The sequence below is a fragment of the Lolium perenne genome, chromosome 6 (assembly GCF_019359855.2).
Source record: "Lolium perenne isolate Kyuss_39 chromosome 6, Kyuss_2.0, whole genome shotgun sequence".
NCBI classification, from domain to species: Eukaryota; Viridiplantae; Streptophyta; class Magnoliopsida; order Poales; family Poaceae; genus Lolium; species Lolium perenne.
The window spans coordinates 125,277,869-125,296,754 of NC_067249.2; the positions used below are offsets into that span (position 1 = coordinate 125,277,869).

Below are 18,886 nucleotides of genomic sequence, written 5' to 3' on the forward strand. Positions count from 1 at the left end.
CACGCGCGCCAGCGGTTTGCAGCGCGCCGAAACGGCGTTTTAGCGCGCCGCGTTTTAGCGCGTTGGAGATGCTCTTACTCACTGTTTGGGTGTGGGGCCGACTGAACTGGTGCTTGTCTCATCCCCAGCCCGGTTCGGCGCAGCGCCGGATTCCGACTCCGCCACCGCGATGATAACCCATTACCCCTCCCTGCTCCGCGCACCCCTCCCCGCCGGCCTCCGCCACCTGACTCCCCACGCTTTCCATTTCACCGCCACCGTCTACTCCCCTCTTCCGCCGCCGCCCTTCCGCGTGCGGCCTCTGCGCGCCGCCGCTGGAGGAGGCTCACCGGTAACTCCCCAACGGAACACACTATCCTAAGTCACTTGCTTCGTTCCAACTCAAATCGCTCGTGGCGCCGCAGGTAGCTGGTGATGGAGGCAAACGCGCGACGCCTCCCCCGCTGGGACCCGCGGTGCTCGACTTCGTGCGGAGCAACTTCCTCCCGCTAGGTAACTTTCCTGTTTACACGCGATGTCAGCTGGTTCCTCGTTGCATACTTTGTTTCTATGTGATTTCGTACCGCCAATTCCTCTGTGGAATGTAATGCGCGTGTACAGTATATAGTTGCGATCCAATTCAGCCAAAATTGAAACACAAGTATTCACTCGCCTGAACTTTGCTTGTACAGTATGTGAACCGAGTACAGCTTAATTCGTTGAATCATATTTGCTGTGGAGACGTTACCACAATAGTTTGTGCAAATCTCAGGTTCTGAACTTTGATTGGATTGATCGTCTTTCTTATCATAGCTCTAATCGGTGGGATTGCTTTGGCCCTCCTGGATCCAACTCTTGGATGCCTTGCTCACAAATATTCCCTGTCAAAATACAGCACTTTTGGGATATTCATTATCTCAGGTTTGCTTTCTTAACCTAATGCACATGCTGATGTGTCTTTCCTACACTAATGGCTTCCTCTTGCATAGGACTGACTCTGCGTACCAAGGAGCTTGGTGCAGCGTTACAAGCTTGGCCTGCTGGACTATTTGGACTAGTATGACTATGACCCAATGTTTAGTCCTTGGCTGTTGCTCTTGCTGATATACCACTACCACGCGTCTGTAACTGTGTCTATGATTTTTGTAGTTCTTACTCCCGATATTATGATCTATATGTTATTGCAGACCACATTTCACATTTCACTCTATTAGTTGTTCAAGCAACTTTCTGGCATTTATGTTGTTTACTTGGGGTCAACTGTTGCCTTTGTAACTTTATAGAACAAGCTTTGTAGTCTGCTGAACTATTTTGTTGTTATGCTTCTGATTGCAGGGCTCAATTTTGATGTTGACGCCCTTTCTTGCAAAATTTATTGTGCAAATTCAGTTCTTCCCTCGTGAATTTATCACTGGTATAAGGTTCAGCTTCATCACTATTTTTCCAGTTCACTTGAGGGTTTCTCAATTCTCATCCCGTCATTTCATGTTGCTATGTGATAGCTCATACCTTTGTAACTACAGCTTTTTATTTATTTATTTTAACAACACATCTTGCAGGGTTGGCCATGTTTTGTTGCATGCCAACAACATTATCAAGTGGAGTCACACTAACACAGGTGCTACTCCTCTCTAATCATCATCAATGAACACCCGCTACTATATACAGATAGTTAGTACCTAGCACCATTCGAATCTAACACAATTTTATCTTTGCCATGTAGCTTGCCGGTGGTAATTCTGCACTTGCTCTTGCAATGACAGTCATATCCAATCTGCTGGGCATTATATTTGTAAGTGCAACTTTGTTATGATTTTTTAATTTGTTGTCAAGTATCATCAATGATTGAAACCATTAATCCAGTATTGAGTTTGACTTAAATTTGTTGAGTGTTTGAAAGTTCAAATTAGATAGCAACATATTGTTTAATTTTCTCATCTTCCAGTTTGAGTTTGGAAATTCATTATAGTCTTGATCTCTATTTATATTTTATGAGATTCACTTCCTGTGTGGAAGCTACTAAATGCGATGGTCAGTCCTGTATACTCCCTCCGTTTGAAAATAGGTGCCCCAACTTTATCTAGATATGGATGTATCTCTAACTAAAATGGATGTAGATACATTCGTATCTAGACAAAGCGAGACACCTATTTTTCGACGGAGGGAGTATTAAACTAGATAAACTAGACTGTTACAAAATCTGGCATAATGATATGCATTAAACTTCTATAAGTTTGGCACAAAGAATTCTACAGATGTTGAAGTATTGTGGGTGTGATCAATATTTTTCTGAGTAACATTAGATCTCCTAGTTTTAGTTTACGGTTTAGGATAACCATCTTGGCTTAATTTTGTCTTTTTCTTTCCACAGGCTAAAACTTCTCTTGCTTAGTAAACCGGCTCATGTATCCTTTAATCATGAATTAGGTACCTCTTTCACTTGCAAAGTACATTGGCGCTGGTGCTGGGGTGTCTTTGCCTACAGAGAAACTGTTCAAAAGTCTGGTCAGCACACTTTTAATACCCCTTATTTTAGGCAAGGTATGTACCTCTTCATATCTCTATACTCCACATCATAGCTTGTGGTTTATTATTTCAGTATAACATATCATGCCGCCTATTTTATTTTGCTCATGTGTGTAGATTTATAACTACGTTCATGGTAATTTTTTTTATGACAATCGAGTCAGTTCTGGTCCATTTGAATTTGCCTTTAGTGCAAATATGATATCAATGCTTACTATGATATACATTGCATCTTATTTTAGTCGATTTCGTGGCACAGAATATCCAGGAGTTCAGGAGTGCCTGCATTTGAACTTATCTCCGTCAAATGCATAATATTATTTTTCTTTGAACTTTGAATGTCACTCAGTTTGAATCCCTGTTTTCAAAGTAACCGTGGCACACTTAATTTTGAATGCATTAGACATTACATACTTGATTCTCATTATTGTAGTTCAGATCTATGCAAAATTTGACTGCTCTAGTGTAAGCGCATAGCCGGTCCCAAGCCCGGGTAAAGGAGGAGGGTTGTGATAGGCGGGGCGAGCCAACGTAAAAAACCCAGCCACTCTTATGGAGATGAAACCCAAAGGAATCCGGAACCATGACTTGGCTTCGAGATCTTATGGGTTTCAACTCTAGCCTACCCCAACTTGTTTGGGACTGAAAGGCTTGAGCCAACGTAAAAAACCCAGCCACTCTTATGGAGATGAAACCCAAAGGAATCCGGAACCATGACTTGGCTTCGAGATCTTTGTTGTTGTTGTTGTTGTTGAAATAGTGGAAACTACACTTACGGTGGTTTGTTCTTTTGTCAGGTTGCCCGAGAAACCTCAAAAGGTGAGCATATTTTAAAATCTCTCTATAAATCACTGTCGCTTAGCAAGTCATTTATATGGAGTCCTTATTGTATTTCTTATGTAGATATTGCTGAATTTGTTGATGGGAATCGCCAGGGACTTTCAGTTATAAGTGCTGTTCTTCTCAGCCTAGTACGTCTCTAACATGAAACACGTTTGACACATGTTTTTTTCAAGGAACTGGCAAGAGCAGTGCCTTTCTATTAGAGGAAAAGTGTTAACTTATTATTAAGTCAACTTGTTTGCTGTACCAGTTTATCCTGTTGTGCATAGTTAGCTTCTACTACAAGTGCTTTCAGTGATGCTTTACTTAAGATTAAAAAGATGGGCTAATTGTTTAGCTGTTTTTTTTCGTAAAAGATTGAATAGAGAGAACACATAACAGATCAAGGCAAAGAGAAGTGATGATGGATAATCAATTTTAGGAAAATGGTCTGAAGTAGTGCAAGCTTTGTAATATTTTGTGACTTCTTATAATCTAGAAATGCAATGTTTCAAATACAGGAGGTTTACATAAACGAGACTCACATTTTGGCTTTATATGAGGGGCCGTTTAGGGAGTTGCTCTTACTTTATGTTGTTTTCTTTTATTTTTGTTGAATCTAGTTCAAATAGGCTTATCTACACTGATTGGAGGACACTCTTTAAGTATCTCCATTTCACAGGTCCCATGGATACAAGTAAGTAGATCAAGATCAATGCTCTTGTCCGTGCAAGCAAAAGCTTTTGCTATTACTGTGACCATTGGAGTGTACGTATGCATTTTTGTCTGACCTTACTGTATTTTTTTTTACGTTGGAATGCTGATATGAAACTTAAAAACACAGCTTCTATCAGGGAATGTTTGTGCTCGTCATCTGTAGAATACTATATACCCTGGCTATGCTATGACATTATGTTACTTGGCAGATGAAGTTTGTGAGTGAAATCACTTTTTATATTATCAAGCTTGCAGTATCTTTTTTCTTTCAAAATTATCAATCTATTTACAGTTGTCACCACTTCTCTAGTCTAGAATGGATATAACTGTATGTTTTAACATAGGGACACCTACAGGTGTTATTTGGAGATAAATTACTCCTTCCGGTATATAGCCGCGCCAATTAATTTGGGCCAGAGGGAGTAGTTATAATGATACCTTTTGCATACTGTTTTCTGGTAGTGTCATTTTGTTCGGATTTGGCACCATTACTCACTTTACACAGCCTTACCAGAAACCTAGTGGAAGCAGAGCGATTCTTATAAGAAGAATAAAGGAATGAAAATTGTCCTGCTTGGTTCGTTAAAAAAAAAAATATCCTGTTTCATGCATTTAGTGACTTATAACTACACATTTGTTTGGTTACTTGAGAGCTATAACATTTTCTGCTTTGGATATGATCTGTGATATATTATGGATGTGAATCTAGTATCATATCTTATTTCTAACTGCGGGATATTTCCTGTCACAGGCTTTTACATCTTGCTCTGTTGGCTTTCAATGCTACAGCACTGCAGCTCTTGTCGTGTCTTAAACAGAAGGAAGAATCGGTCTTCACAAGCAAAGAATATTCACGAGCTGTCATTTTGGTGGCCAGTCAGGTCAGTCTTTATCATCAGCAACAGAAATTAAAATTTGAGCAAATTGCAGTTTGACACCACTTCAATTGACCCAAGTTGCTAACAACATTAAGGTTAGATGAAATGTAACACCGGGTAAATTGATATAGAATTGTAAGATGCACCTGCTTGGAAAAATCTAGGCTAAAATAGCATTACTCAAAAAGAAGATATTTTCTTAACCAAGGAATCACTGATCACGGGATTACACATGGCACAGAGTATCGGAACCATTCGATGAAGCGCGTTGTCATGTTCTAGTTGGACTGCATCCTCGTGGTTCCTCTGGGAAGTAGACAATCATCCCTAGAGTCTCAACAACAACACCTTGAAGGTATCCATGCATTCGTGGAACAAACTCCTGCGTCTCCGTGCTAGCGCGGTAGCGCCTTGCGAACATATTGGGCAAGAGATGGGTGGTGAAGCCTGTTTTGAGAAGTAAAACGACTTAGGGCAATTGAATAGCCTTGCACTGGTTAAGCATGGGCAATAGAGCACGCAGGGCGGAGGCCGTGAGGCGCCACTGCACACTATGGGGCGGTAGGGCCACAAGTGGTGGTAGGCGTCATTTCTTCTCCTGTGCGCCCTTGTTAGATTTCTATGCTCCAGGTCACATTGTTTTCTTGGAGTCTACTATAATTTGGATCTTTATTCGGATTATGTTGCTTTCATTTAAGCATGTGATCATTTAGGTTCACATATACTTGGTGATTGTTAAGTTTCATGCACCAACCAGTAGAACCGAAAATCCAAACTGATGGAAAGAAGATGGGCAATCCACATGTACACCTCAAGATATAGATCAAACCCAAGGCGATTAAGTGGCCTCCTTGTTTGGATAGTCTGACCAGGATTTATTATTACGTGATCCGAAATGCCCAAATACACTTCACTATGTTCTGTACCTTTTCAATGCAACGAGGCACAAACTATTTTGTGTTTTCCTGGAAGAAAATTAGAATAATAACCGCAAAGATAAATATAGAGTTTTACAGACAAGTCACATAGTAGCCCTATTATTGATATTATTCAGGAACATATCCAATAAAGCACAAACATATTCAGTATCATGTTTTCATTCGACTTTCCAGCCTTTCATTTCCATAAGGAAAAAACCAATTCCATCCCAGACTCAATCCCAACTGGGACCCTACAAATCAAATCCTGAGAAACACAACTTACCGGTAGGGCTGGTCCTGAGATTTCTGGGGCCCAGGGCGAAACTAAAACCTGAGGCTCCTCAATATAAAGACCAATAATCACTCATTGTTCCATGACCATTTTAGTTATTTCCACATGATAATTTCGTTGTTCCACATTTTTTTGTTCACTAGGAATCATGGATTGTTGCTTGATCATTTTTTCGTTCCACTAGTAATCGTGGATTATTACTTGATCACTTTCGTTGCACTAGTGCATCTAAGTCGGCGTATGCTCATCAGCTCACTCGGCTCAATAAGCGATGGTGGTTGTACGAGTGCAGGGCCAATAGTACAGACATCACGTAGCTAGCAGCTGGTGGTCCAGGAGGGGCAGTCTCCGCATCCCCCTCCTTGGCCAGGCCTGCTTACCGGTGTATTCAACTCGGTGCTATTTTCTTCTGCTTGGGTGCTTCCCGTTGATCTACTGGAGATGACTCCAATATCTAGCTGTCGTTGCTGCATTGCTTCTCCGGGGCATGCAACAAGGGTGGGGGAAAGCACAATGATGATAGAGGAGAACAAGATTGTGAGGCTTGTGGCTACTGATTTATTTTACTTGATGTGCTTTTCTAACTGGATGATTCACATGGTGTCAAATGCTCCTCTATTGTTTTTTTTTGTTGCTGCAACGGGTGGATAGTATGCCAGACGCAACACAGATAGACACATTGTTCAGGTCGAACTGTTCACCGGTGCTGTTTTTTCTTTCCGCAGTACATGACTCATTGTCCCTGACAGTGAGGTATCCTTGATAATTTAGTCGAATTTCAAGCCTTGAGATTCATTGAGTTTCTTTAGAAAAAGGTCCCACTAGTTCGGGAGTCTCCATAAGGATGAAGACTATGTGATGATCTCAATCGATGTTAAATGGTGAGTTGGCGACCCATCAAAATCCCTCATTTCTGGAAGACGCCCACAGAGGTCCTGCAGGGGAGACATCGGGCAGTCAAAATAGGTCTGGCAGGTTGCGGTCCACGGGTCAAATTCCATATGCCTCAAAACTCTAGTTGATACATCAATTTGTTTTTTATTACTACCAAGAATAATTCCTACATTATTAAGCTTAGCTGAAATAGACGATGATGAAAAAGAACGAAAAGACTTAGGAGTTGTGTCCGTACCATGCGAGTCTAGGTTAAGCGTTGCCTTGCGACGCATTGCCTTCATCATAGAGTCCTCGTCTGTCGCGGTAGCTCCATCTGCCGCCGTCCCAAACCTCCCACTACGGCGGTTAAAAGTAACCCCGCCAGCGGTCCACGTGGTGGGTGGTGGGGTACGAGGCAAGACCGAGTCCACGTCAGGATCCTCGTACGCGTGACTGTCTGCAACCAAGGTCGGCAGTGGTGAGGTAGGAGCCGACCCGGCCAGCGCAGCAGAAGTCGGTGTAGGCATATGAGGCGGGGAGGTCTGTGTCGGTGTCGTAACCTCCTCTGTCTCACAGGCACTCCCCCTCGCGGTGCACATCAAAGCGACAAGGGGCGCGATGTCGCGGTAGTAGTCCCTCCCAAGCCCATCCCAGAAGGTGTCCCAAGCAATCGCCTGGGTGAGGCAGCGAGTGCAGCTCTACTGCTGTTGTGCTCCCGATCGGTGACTCTCCAGGTGCCGCCGACGGCCCACCCGAGGAGTGATTCCCAGCTGCCTTACCGCTCGGCGCAGCAGGGGGAAGCGGCCCAGCCTCCAAAACGCCCAAAGCTATAGACTGTCTCGGCGAACTGGCCGAAGTAGGCTCATGCAGTAGTTGCTGCTGAGTGGGCGACCTGAAGGACTACTCTTGCGTCTGCTGACATACCTCATGGCCAAGTGCTGCTGTAGTCCTCTGGCTCAGCATGCAAGAGTCAGAATTACATGAGTTTGTAGCCACTTGATCCAAGCGCGCCAAAGGGGGGAAACCTTTCGCAAGGAGGATGCGATCAAGAGCTTCCCAGCTTATGGAGTCAAAAGCTTTACGTAAGTCAAGTTTGAAAACCGCGGCAGGGGCACGACTGCACAATATCCGCAGCATAGACGGAATTTTCAGCAATGGAGCGCCCGGCAATAAAACCAGTTTGGTCAGGATGGACCAGGAAGGGAATGAGATCACGAATCTGGAGGGTTGGACTTTTGGAGAGAGTTTTTAGACAACAGTTCTGGAGTGAGATAGGTCTAAAATTTTCTGGACGGTTGGCGCCAGCTTTTTTGGGGAGGAGAACATGGTGGTGGGATGAATCAGAGCGGGGGAAACATGGGGGCTGGCTGGAGTGGATCCAGGGTTATGATCATGACGGTTGGGTTTTTTAGCTGAAAACTGTAGGGGAGGTCCTGGCAGTAAATTTTATTAAAGAGTTACGGTCAGGGTTGGTGGAGGAATCAGTCTAGGAAAATTAGCCAGGCAAGAGATTAAGAACCAAACTGATAGGAAACCGATGTATATGTGGGGTGCATGAGTGATGCTTGCTATGAACAAAAAACCTAGGGCCCTTAAGCAGTGTAAATATATACACGTATGATGGCAGTTTGGGCACAGAAGATCCCAGGGACTTCAATGTAATTTTATTTACTTAGGGGTGTTTTCTGCTATTTTTCTCGGACACCTGTCTCTTTGGGATGTTTCGTGGGTGTTCCCGCGTGTTGTACTGTTTCCGTATTAATATAATGTGGCGTGGTGACTTTTCTCAAAAAAAAAAAAAAATGCACAGGTGGGGTAAAAATATTCAGGGAACCACTTATAATGGGGTATGTGACATGCCGGTATACCCCGTGCCCTGCCACCTGCGGTAGTGCAGTGATGCATGCCGTCGTCAAGGGTTTCTCGCTTGCCATTTTGAATTGGGACATGAGATGTGTACTGAGGTTAGATGGAGCTTAGAGCATCTCCACCGACGCCCCCATAGCGGCCCCGATAGCGTTTTGGGGGCCGGCAGCGAAAATGGACTCACACCGGCGCGCCACAAATAGAGCCGGCGTTTTTTCGAGTCCAATAGAAGCGCCGACAAACCCGTGCCGGCCCCTTGGCGAAGGGCGCGAATCGGGAGCACCGGCGCCTCGCGAGGCGGAAAATTTTGGTCGTGGGAGCCGCCTGTTAGTGACGCTAGGGCGTCGCGCGGGAGATTTTACCGCCACGACGCCGGGCTGGAAACTCTCCCGCCACGACGTCGCGCGGGAAACTCTCCCGCCACGGCGCCGCGCGGGAGGTTTCCTGCCTCGCCGCCGGTCTATATTATCCCTCCTCCCCCGCCTCACTGGTGCAAAAATCTAAACTCTAAAAATACCACAATGTTCGATTCGTGGGAGGAGGCGGCGCTAGAGGCGGCCGTAGAAGTCGTGGAGGAGGTGAAAGGATCGTATGCCGCACCTAGAGGGGGGGGGTGAATACGTGCTAACCAAATTTTAGTTTTTTTTTTTCAATTTAGGCTTGACACAAAGGTAAATTCTCTAGATATGCAACTATGTGAATTTACCTATATGACAAGATCTACAACTAAGCAAGATAGCTAGACAAGATATAATAGAGCTATAAAGGATAGAGGTAACCGAGAGTGGAGCACGCGGAGACACAGAGATGATTCCCGTAGTTCCTTCCTTTTAAGGGGAAGTACGTCTACGCCTCACTCAGGTCTCATGTGAGCAACGCCACAAAGGCCTCACTCAGGTCTCCTGTGAGCAAAATCACAAAGGCCTAGCCCACTTCCACTAAGGGATTTCCTCGAGACGGAAATCTGGCCTTTACAAGGTTCTTGGGGCACATCCACAACCGAATTGGAGGCTCCCAATATCTGTAACAGCACAACAACAAAAAGAACAAATCAACCACAAACAACTAGGGTTTCCAAATGGAACACTAGCAAAGGGGCCCTCAATCAAATGAGGGGGAAATGCAAATCGCTTCGGTGAAGATGTAGATCGGGGTCTTGTCCTTCGATTCTCCAAAGATCAAGAGCTTTGGATGGTTGGAGGAGGAGATCTAGTGAATCTTGTATTTCTTGAAGTGGCTCTAATGGTGGATGAACTTGAGCAGGATTGAGCAACCTCTTCCAATGGGGAAGAGGGCTATTTATATGAGTAGACGCTCTAGATTTGACCCTTGTGCACTTTTTCGTGTAACACCGGAAGTATCAGCTGCAAGGGCGGAAGTACTGGCAGGCGGAACTTCCGGCCAAGTTCCGGCCTATTTCCGGAAATGCGAGAAACTCCCCTGGAAACTTACTGGTGCTGATGCTTTCGGTAGGGGTATCTGGGCGGAACTTCCGCCAGCTCAGGCCGGAACTTCCGCCTGGAGCAGAAACACAGCAACAACTCCAGTTTTGAGATATCTATCCATTAGACTTGTGTGAAACATCAAATTATGTACCTGTATATATCAACACACATAAACTTGTACCTGTGTTGTCATCAAACACACAAAACCCAAAAGGGCGGAAAATGTTCTTTCAGGAGGACCCGCAGCTCGCAGAGTACGAGGCGTGAGAGGAGGCGGCGCTAGCGGCGACCGTAAATGCCGGACGAGCGGCAGGACCAGGAGGCGGAGCGGTGGCGGCGGGAGGCGCAGCGGCAACGCCAGTGGGAGGTGCGCCAGCAGCAGGGGTGGGGGCAGCTTGCGCTGCGGCGGTTGATGCGGGAGGAGCAACAGCGTTAGGATGAAGTCTACGAGCGGTGGCGTTTGGCGGAGATGCAGCTCCGGCTACAGAGGCAGGAGTTGGATCACCGTCGGCGGTGGGAGGAGCTAGAGCAGCAGCTGCGTCAGGAGGCGGTGGCCGCGGATAGATCCACCTACTTGACGTTCGTGGCGGAGAGAGCAGCGGGGGATCGACGACGGAGGAGCAGCGGAGAGAGCAGGGGAGAGAGCATCAGAGAGAGCTGCGGGCGATCGTCCACCTCCACAGAGCCAGGTGGCCAGTAGGCTATAGATGAAGTAGGTTTCACATGTCATCCGGGGTTGAGGCGGGGTTGAGGAGTGAATAATGTTTTACTCGGATTTGCCCTAAAATTTTATTCATTCCTCGACCTTGTAAAATGAAACTACAAGTATAAATGTTTAGTTTGTCTAAAAAAACTCTTATCGGGGCCACCGGTTTGGGGGCGCCGGTGTGGGAACAGCACCCCCAAATAGAGATGCAGTGCCGGCGCCGGTGGAGATGCTCTTAGAGATGGGGTGGGCTCGCTGATGAGAGAATAAGAACATGCTCTTTGACATACTGCAATGTTTTTCTCGAAGTGGCATGTGGGACATTAGCAATGTCTCTAATGATGCAACTATGATCACTAATCAAATAAAGTTGTAATATTGTGGTTTCCAGAAATAATTGAAGGCATGGCTTTCATATGGCTGATCTGAAAATGCATAATATTTTATTAGCTAAATTTTAAATAGGACGGCCTCTTTGTGGAATACAGAAAATGCATGATTTCAATGGCATGCCCTTTTCAATCCCTACAGGATTGGAAGCCATAGGAATTGAACTATCCCCGAGACTAGACTAACTAGCACAAAACCCGTGCGTTGCTACGGCATCCCGTTTAATTAAATTGAAAAGATTCTGGATAATTTATAAAATATATGTAGCTAGCTATGGGTTGTATTTACAATTTTTCAAAAAATTACCTTAAAATTTGATCTATAGACAAAAATTCAAATGCTGATGTGAATACTATTAGCTTTGCACGCGGAGGTGACAACCTCGCCTGCTTTTTATACATGCGGGAAATAGAAATCTATATACCAACCTATTTTGAGAATGCTATCACCATTATGTATTTTGAATAAATTAATTGTGATTTACTTAATATAAGATGAAAAGCTTGATATTACCAATTTCTAAACGGAAATGTGTTAGTATAAAAATAAAATTCTATCTATGCTCGTGATTATATCCATGCATTAGTAATGCTAGTATCATGTATTTAAGAATGGGATTGGTGGAACATGTTCGTCCATGTTTTACTTTGGTTTAAAGCACTTACATATTTTCATTATTTGCCAATAGCAGTTTGTGTTTTTTACTAAATTTTCACAAAATTTAATTCTGAGCATATTATCGATACAATATTCTTTAGAGGGAAGTGTGCATTCACTCGTCCTCACATACAGCTGCCAAAGGTGAAAGGTGTACACGAGCAATATGAAAAACATGTACACGCACAAGCTCATGGTCTTCAGATCCCCTCGTTCTCTCTGTACTGAAAGCAGTTAATTCTCATATCTTTTAGCTTTATCCAGCGTCACTGTTGGATCTTGATGGTGGTGTATAGGGAGTTGAGGAAGTTGCCTTGTTAAGAATGCATCGGAAAGGAGCCGGCAAGGAGATTGGCGGTGTTTTGCAAACAAAAACAAAAGCAGCAGGTCCCGGCGCTAACACAATGCTCCATGATAGTGTCAATTCAGAAGAAGATTCAGGATTGACCAGATTCGCTCCAGCATCTCGTCGAGAAAAAAAAAACCGCCCGTAGGAGACCACCGCCAGGCTGAAGTGGAACTCAGCTGTGCACATCTCTTTGCCGTAACAGCTGGATCAATTCAGGCTGAGGTAGAACTGAAACAACAGTTAAACAAAAAATTATTAGAAACCGATCAGATCATACCAAGAATGATGGTTTGCGAAGCAGCGATTGCGATCATCGATTGAGCAACTGTTCATACATAGAAGAAGATGGGGCGCTCAGACGTCCCAGCCGTCGTCGTCGGCATCGTAGAAGCACGACATAACTTCACGCCAGAGCGGATGAACAACGTGCCTCCATGATGCCGTCGGGCACTGCGGTCACCGGCAGAGGCCGCGTATTCGCGGCGCACCTTCTGACGTTGCCCGACGCGTGAAGACGCATGAAGATTGGCGTGTCCCGACGCTCACATTGGATCAAGAACCGCGGGCCAGAGTTCAGGGCGATGCGACTCCGTGCATTAATATTTTAGTAGGACATAGTCTAGACTCACAAATGTACGAATTCGATCAAAGGTACGATCAATTTGGAGTTCTCTGGTTTGCTGAAAATTGACGGACCAAGACGTTGAAGGCGGCACGGTTTCTTTGTTCGGTTCCCATCCGATTATTACGTAGAGATTGGGCCTACGATTTTCAGGAGACACTGGGCCTAGAGAAAAAAATCTTGGCCCGTTTGTGACACCAGGCAGCCACCTATTGCAATTTAATAGTAAAGATAGAGATTTTCCTTTGGAATAGAGTGCAAAATTTTCCGCAGAAGAAAAAACCCTAAGGTTTCCAATCCTACAAATCATACAATCTCTATAGCAAAAACTCATAAACCTTGAAGTCAACAATATTCCTTTGAAATTCCTCTACATCTAAAGGCCTTAGATTTCATACCTGCTAGGATGATGTATTGTTACTAGAGGAGAGTACATGTTTCTATCCATTACTGAGCTAGTCATCTTAGAAAACTACTAGTATTAAAAACTTAGTAGTTACTGCACAGGAACCTGGTTATAAAACTCTGTTTGAGAAAGCATCTGGTTGAATTAAAAGTGTGATTGAAAGTAGTATTCGTAATAGCAAACTAATGCCTATATATGCAATTATTATTCTCTCGTGACAGAATAAATCTGTATCTTCTGGCTTCTTGCTTAACTCTCTTGATGCTGCACAGAAAACACTGCCGGTGTTGGTTGCTGTGGTTGAGCAGCTTGGAGGTGCTTTGGGAGAGTCCGGATTTCTTGTCATCCCATGTGTTGCAGCCCACATTAATCAGGTAGTTATTGCACGTGCAGTGTTGCTATTTACACTTGCTTTCTGTCAACTCAGGAGTCAATTCTGATGTATCGTACAAATCATTTTGCAGATCATTATCGATTCTATCCTAGTAAATTGGTGGCGCCAGAGAGACCAACAATCTACTAATGCAAAATAACTCAGAATTCGAATATGATAATAAGTTGAACAGTAATCCGGAACTACTCTGGGAAGTTTGTCACCGAGTGAAATTAAGGTTACAGCATATTCAGTCATTTTGTAAGGAAACATCCATTGATATTTTCTTCTTCTTTAGAACACCTGGGCTGCTTAAAGCACCGCCCTTTCAGATGGTAGAACAACTAATGAGAATGCAGTTTCAGCTTGTGGTTTAGAAAGTGCCGTAAATGCAATGATCAATCAGTATCTTTATTTGCAAAGCTGATTTTGTGAAAATATGATGCATCTTACGGTGCCCTGTTAAACTGAATTTGCTAGTTATGCGCTCCTAGTTGCTAATGTTGCCCGGGCGCCTTCAGTGGTGCACTATACATCTTTCTTTGTTGTGGACTAGTTAATTAATCTTTCATGTGGTATTAAGGTGACAAGTTGATATTACAAAATACCAGGGTTATTATGCGCTCCTAGTTGCTAGATGGGGTTTCACGGAGAGGCAAACCAGGGTGTGGATCCGTCATGGACCAGACATTATTAGACAGGCTTGTATTCAGGATGGAACTCCCATTCCTTGATTAATAAATTTCCCTTATCGCAAAAAATAGGTGACAATTTGGTATTACAAAATACAAATACATGTGTAGGTAAACCATATTGCTTATGTTATGATTACGGTAATGCTGACCGGCTGTTTAATGTCAATTTCATGTATACTACTGTTCCTTTCCATTCCAGAGTGCAGGCGATCAGATCTCATCAAAGCATGCGTGCCCTTTGGACTACTCGCTAGACTTCTATTATTTGCATGACCCAGAGAAGCAGCATTTTTGCCTGGACCCGTTCCAAGTGTCCTGCATCTCCACCACGCGACACATATGGCTCTGCGCCTGTATTTTTCTTTGGAAAAAGATTGAGGCGATTCGTCTGGCCAGCTTCTTCTGGCAAGATGCAGTGTTTGGATTGTTCATCCAGAGTCCAGGGGTACGAGCTCTGTGGACATGAGTTGGAACTGGTGTTGTGCTGGGCGCAATGGACAAGGACGGGTCCCCGGGGGCGCCTGGGAGCCGACATCTATGCCACCATCCTTTTTTGGGAGCCCTGTTTGAGGAGAAAAAGCACGGTGCTGGTACTTCCACTTGCAGGGGCACTTGGTACAACATGTTCGTCCCTGTCATATCCACCATGTGCTGTGCTGGGCGTGCATATGCAGTGCATTCTCATCATCTCCTTGTATGCCTGAATTGCAGGTTCTGTGCACAGGAAGAGCTCCTGCGATCCCGTCTCTCTGCCCCTATTGGTGTTCCATTATCTGTGATTTCCACAACTGTTACAATGGTAATGTCGCCAGGTGACAGTAAACGGTGTCAATTTGATCAAGAACTTTTATCTAAATCTGAGCTCTTGAGCCTGGACTCCTGGAGACTGGAGTCGAAGCGTGAATGGATTTGCAATTTTGCATGTGATGCGCATGCATGTCAGGTGGAGTAGGGGGTGGCGGCTCTTCAGTTTCGGAATGGTCAATTTCTTCCCTTTTATTGGGATCTGTGGACTGTAGAGATGAGGTTACAAGACGGAAATGCTTCCAGGGGTCGACACGTCTGCGAGGCTAGCGGTTTTCAACTTGCTGTAGGCTCTGAGGAATATCCTGTGGCAAGGACCAACTTACCCTATCAAATCCACAGGTCATCTCGGGATGTTACGGCCAGCATCGCCTTCGCGTCCTCTGTAGAACACGTTTCGTCGCCTGCGGTTTCGCAGTTGGTTCGGTGTGCCCTATGTGAGTTGCACAGTATCGTGATTGAACTGTTTTTTTCTTTTCTTTTGTTCTATGTTTACCTTGGATTAACTCATAGAACTGCTACTTTGTTCCGTAAATGACATGTTTACAGTATTTTCAAACTTTTCGGCCGTGCTTTGCTTCTGAGTAGTTGGATTTGGGCCTGCATTTGGTATCAAGAAACTTCTTCAAGGAGACTAGCAGATTTTGTCCCGTTCAAGGAGACTAGCAGACTAGCAGATTTGGGCTCTGCATTCTCTCTCCTATTTTCTATTATTGTCTTGTTCTTTTTATATAAAATATATGAATTAGTTCATAGGTGTCAGTAATTTGCGAAAATGCATAAAAAATACCGCCATTTGTAACCTACAAAGAAAAGGGAAGATTTACAAAACATATGGATTTAGTTTTTTTTGTATAGGTCAATTCATATTTTTTATCAGTTTTGCCGGTGCGCATTGTATATCATGGCTTGTGTCCATACATTATTCAAAATTTTCTAAAATTCGAAAAAATGAAATTAGAGGAGAGCACATGCAAAATTACTTTGACTGACTCATACATGTATGTACTTCATTTCCATTGGTACCGCATCCAGAATTTCCCTGTGGAACTTTATCCTACTGTATTTTGTTTCTGTTGCTGTCATGACACATGTCAATTGACTCATTTGCACAACTGCATGTGTGTCAATGTTGCAGCAAATATGTTGATTTACAACTACTTTTCAAATATGTCAGCTTCTGCATGTATCTTTTTTTTTTCTTTAACGTGAGCACTTCCTCGTGGTTGACCTTTTATTTGTTGCCTCTTTCCATTAATAAGAAGGTAGTTTTGGTACATCTCTACTACTTAAAAAGAACGAACGTGTTCCACCTTCTCCCTGTACTTTCGTCGTCCTTTTGGTCGTCCGTCCCACCAAAACAGGGAAAGCACTTTGGTCGTCCTTACCTTTCCAGAATATTAACTCGCGCATTTAATCAGCCTGTGCCGTTTTAGGAATCATCAGCCCATGAATCACGCTACGGTAATCTCCACCCCCAATACGTCTAAATTTTCGTCTATTTGGTCGTCCGTCCGTTCCACCAGTTTGGTAGTCCATCCGTCTCACCAAAATAGGTAAATATAAATCAGCTGCCGACGTTGCATGCAATCCAACGATCAATCAGCGGAGACGTAGGAAATATCAATCAGCGGAGAGGAAATATCTTCCACGCCGACTCCCACCTGTCCGTCGCCGGTCGCCAGCCAGGCCCGGGCGGCCACATGTGCACGGTGTGCACCTTGCACAGGGCCCCAGATTTTGGGGGGCCCCAAATTTATATATAGGCCCATATATTCATGTAGGAAAAAAATTAGAAAGAAGAATACTACCTGGGCCTTCAGCCTTGGAAGGTTGCACACCGACGTTTCCCAACTCAGCGATCTGAGACAAGACGAGGACACCGCGACTTCGCCAGACTTGATTCACGAGGCAGCCGCTAGCATGTGAACCGTCTTCGCCTAATCTCCGGTTCTCCTCCTCGCGGCTTGCCTCATCTCTGATCCATCTAGGAAAAGGAAGCTAGCCGAGCCAGCAACAGCGGCGAGAGCGACGTCTCTTCGGTTCGGTGAGGCCCCGTCTTCGACGCCGGACGACATCAACGACATAATTCGAATTTTGCTCATCTTCTTCGTTCAAGGCTGATCGCTGATCAGAATCGATCTTTTTCTTTGTTATTTTTTTAATGTAGTGTTTTAGAATCAATGGGACGCGATTTTGGTGCCAGAAAGTGTAAGAGAGAAGAAAAGGTACGGACTCTAATTCAATCTCAGCGGAATGGAGCTTTTCTAAATTGAAGCTAGTGAAGTCACATATGCGTACTACGATGATAGAACAAAGACTCAATGATTTAACGATAATATCACTTGAAAGTTAAGTGTTGGAGAAACTTCATTGTGAAGATATCATTGAAGATTTTATTTCGAAAAACCCTAAAAAAACGATATCATTTCATTGTGAAGATATCATTGAAGATTTTATTTCGAAAAACCCTAAAAAAATGATATCTTCACAATGAAGTTATCTTCACAATCGAAAAGGCTGATCGCTGATCAGAATAGATATAGTTCTTAATATTTCCAATTGTTGTGTAAGATATTAAAATATATATGTTATATTTGTTGAATATTTCATTTTTTCTTGTAAGATAGGGCCCCATTTTAGAGTTTCGCACATGGCCCCGGATTATGCCGGCTCGGCCCTGCGCCAGCTCGCTGGACACGATCGCGCCTGCCGCCTCTCTACCTGCCCTGCCTCTTCTCGAGCTTGGCCAGGACAGGAGTTCACCCGACCGACCGCAGTTTGGCGAGGTGAAGCAAGGCTTGCCCAGGCCAGCCTCCTCTTGCGCGGAGAGACGGCAACAGCGACCACACGCTCAAGGACCCGTGTCCCCGCCCGCATCGTCCTCCTTAGTGCTGCCAATCTCCAGCGTCACCTCCTCCTCCAGCTCCGTTGTGGAGGTCGGCGAGGACAGGATCGACCGATGTGCCATCAAGGCCTTCAGGGTGACGACTTAAGGGATCTGATGTGAGGTAGTTCGATATGATTATTTTAGAACTCATATTGAATAGGTAGCTTTCAGATCTGTTGACACAGGTATCAAGTTACTTTCCAATTCATACTACCAGGTATCAAGTTTCCATTATGAATAGTACTAATTTCACTATTTCCTTTCACAAATTGATCGTAGTTTCGACTGGAGCTGATCGAGGCAAACCTCTACCACGCCACCAGCTTCGCGCCGTCCATCCATGTCTCCCTGTTCGTCTTCGTCGTCGCCACACCATTAGCGAGCGATTCTGTCCCTTCCAAGGTGAAACTGAATACCCGCTTTCCAATTCGTCATTTGTGGCCATATGATCGTGTGGCGGATAAATTCGTGTGATATGCAGTACCAGTGTACCACCAGTTGATGATGTGGTTAATATCGCTGAATCATACTAGAAAATGGGATGTGTGAGATTAAACTTTGTTTTGTCAAGGTACTGTGTTTATTGCAGGGCAATCGCGATGGTTGGTTGTGGCTAGCTGAGGCAAGAGTAGTATTCTGTCCTTGGGGAGAAACGAGAGGGAAGGAGGCTGCT

General features: G+C 44.4%; 1 protein-coding gene across 3 annotated transcripts; it reads left to right on the plus strand.

Moving 5' to 3' along the window:
* The first annotated feature begins 80 nt into the window (after positions 1-80).
* LOC127334622 (probable sodium/metabolite cotransporter BASS4, chloroplastic) lies at positions 81-14,246 on the plus strand. 3 transcript variants are annotated; one of them, XM_071822643.1, is made up of 14 exons: positions 83-331; positions 405-492; positions 793-900; positions 969-1,036; positions 1,315-1,393; positions 1,539-1,597; positions 1,703-1,771; positions 2,407-2,520; positions 3,303-3,324; positions 3,409-3,476; positions 4,010-4,095; positions 4,796-4,925; positions 13,724-13,825; positions 13,916-14,246. In XM_071822643.1, exons 1-14 carry the CDS (start codon positions 170-172, stop codon positions 13,982-13,984), a joined length of 1,224 nt encoding a protein of 407 aa, XP_071678744.1. In that variant the 5' UTR covers positions 83-169; the 3' UTR covers positions 13,985-14,246. The 3 variants fall into 3 exon arrangements, with proteins under 3 accessions (XP_051217082.1, XP_051217081.1, XP_071678744.1); XM_051361122.1 differs by lacking the exons at positions 13,724-13,825; positions 13,916-14,246 and adding an exon at positions 5,164-5,277 and having other exon boundaries at positions 81-331; XM_051361121.2 differs by lacking the exons at positions 3,303-3,324; positions 3,409-3,476 and having other exon boundaries at positions 82-331.
* Positions 14,247-18,886: the final 4,640 nt, after the last annotated feature.

What these genes read in the sequence shown, in the direction of transcription:
- LOC127334622 (XM_071822643.1), top strand. Translation starts at nt 170, where the DNA reads ATGATAACCCATTACCCCTCCCTGCTCCGCGCACCCCTCCCCGCCGGC. An exon ending in CCGCTGGAGGAGGCTCACCG is followed by an intron (nt 332 to 404) that starts GTAACTCCCCAA and finishes GTGGCGCCGCAG; the next exon opens with GTAGCTGGTGATGGAGGCAA. An exon ending in GTGCTGTTCTTCTCAGCCTA is followed by an intron (nt 3,477 to 4,009) that starts GTACGTCTCTAA and finishes TCCATTTCACAG; the next exon opens with GTCCCATGGATACAAGTAAG.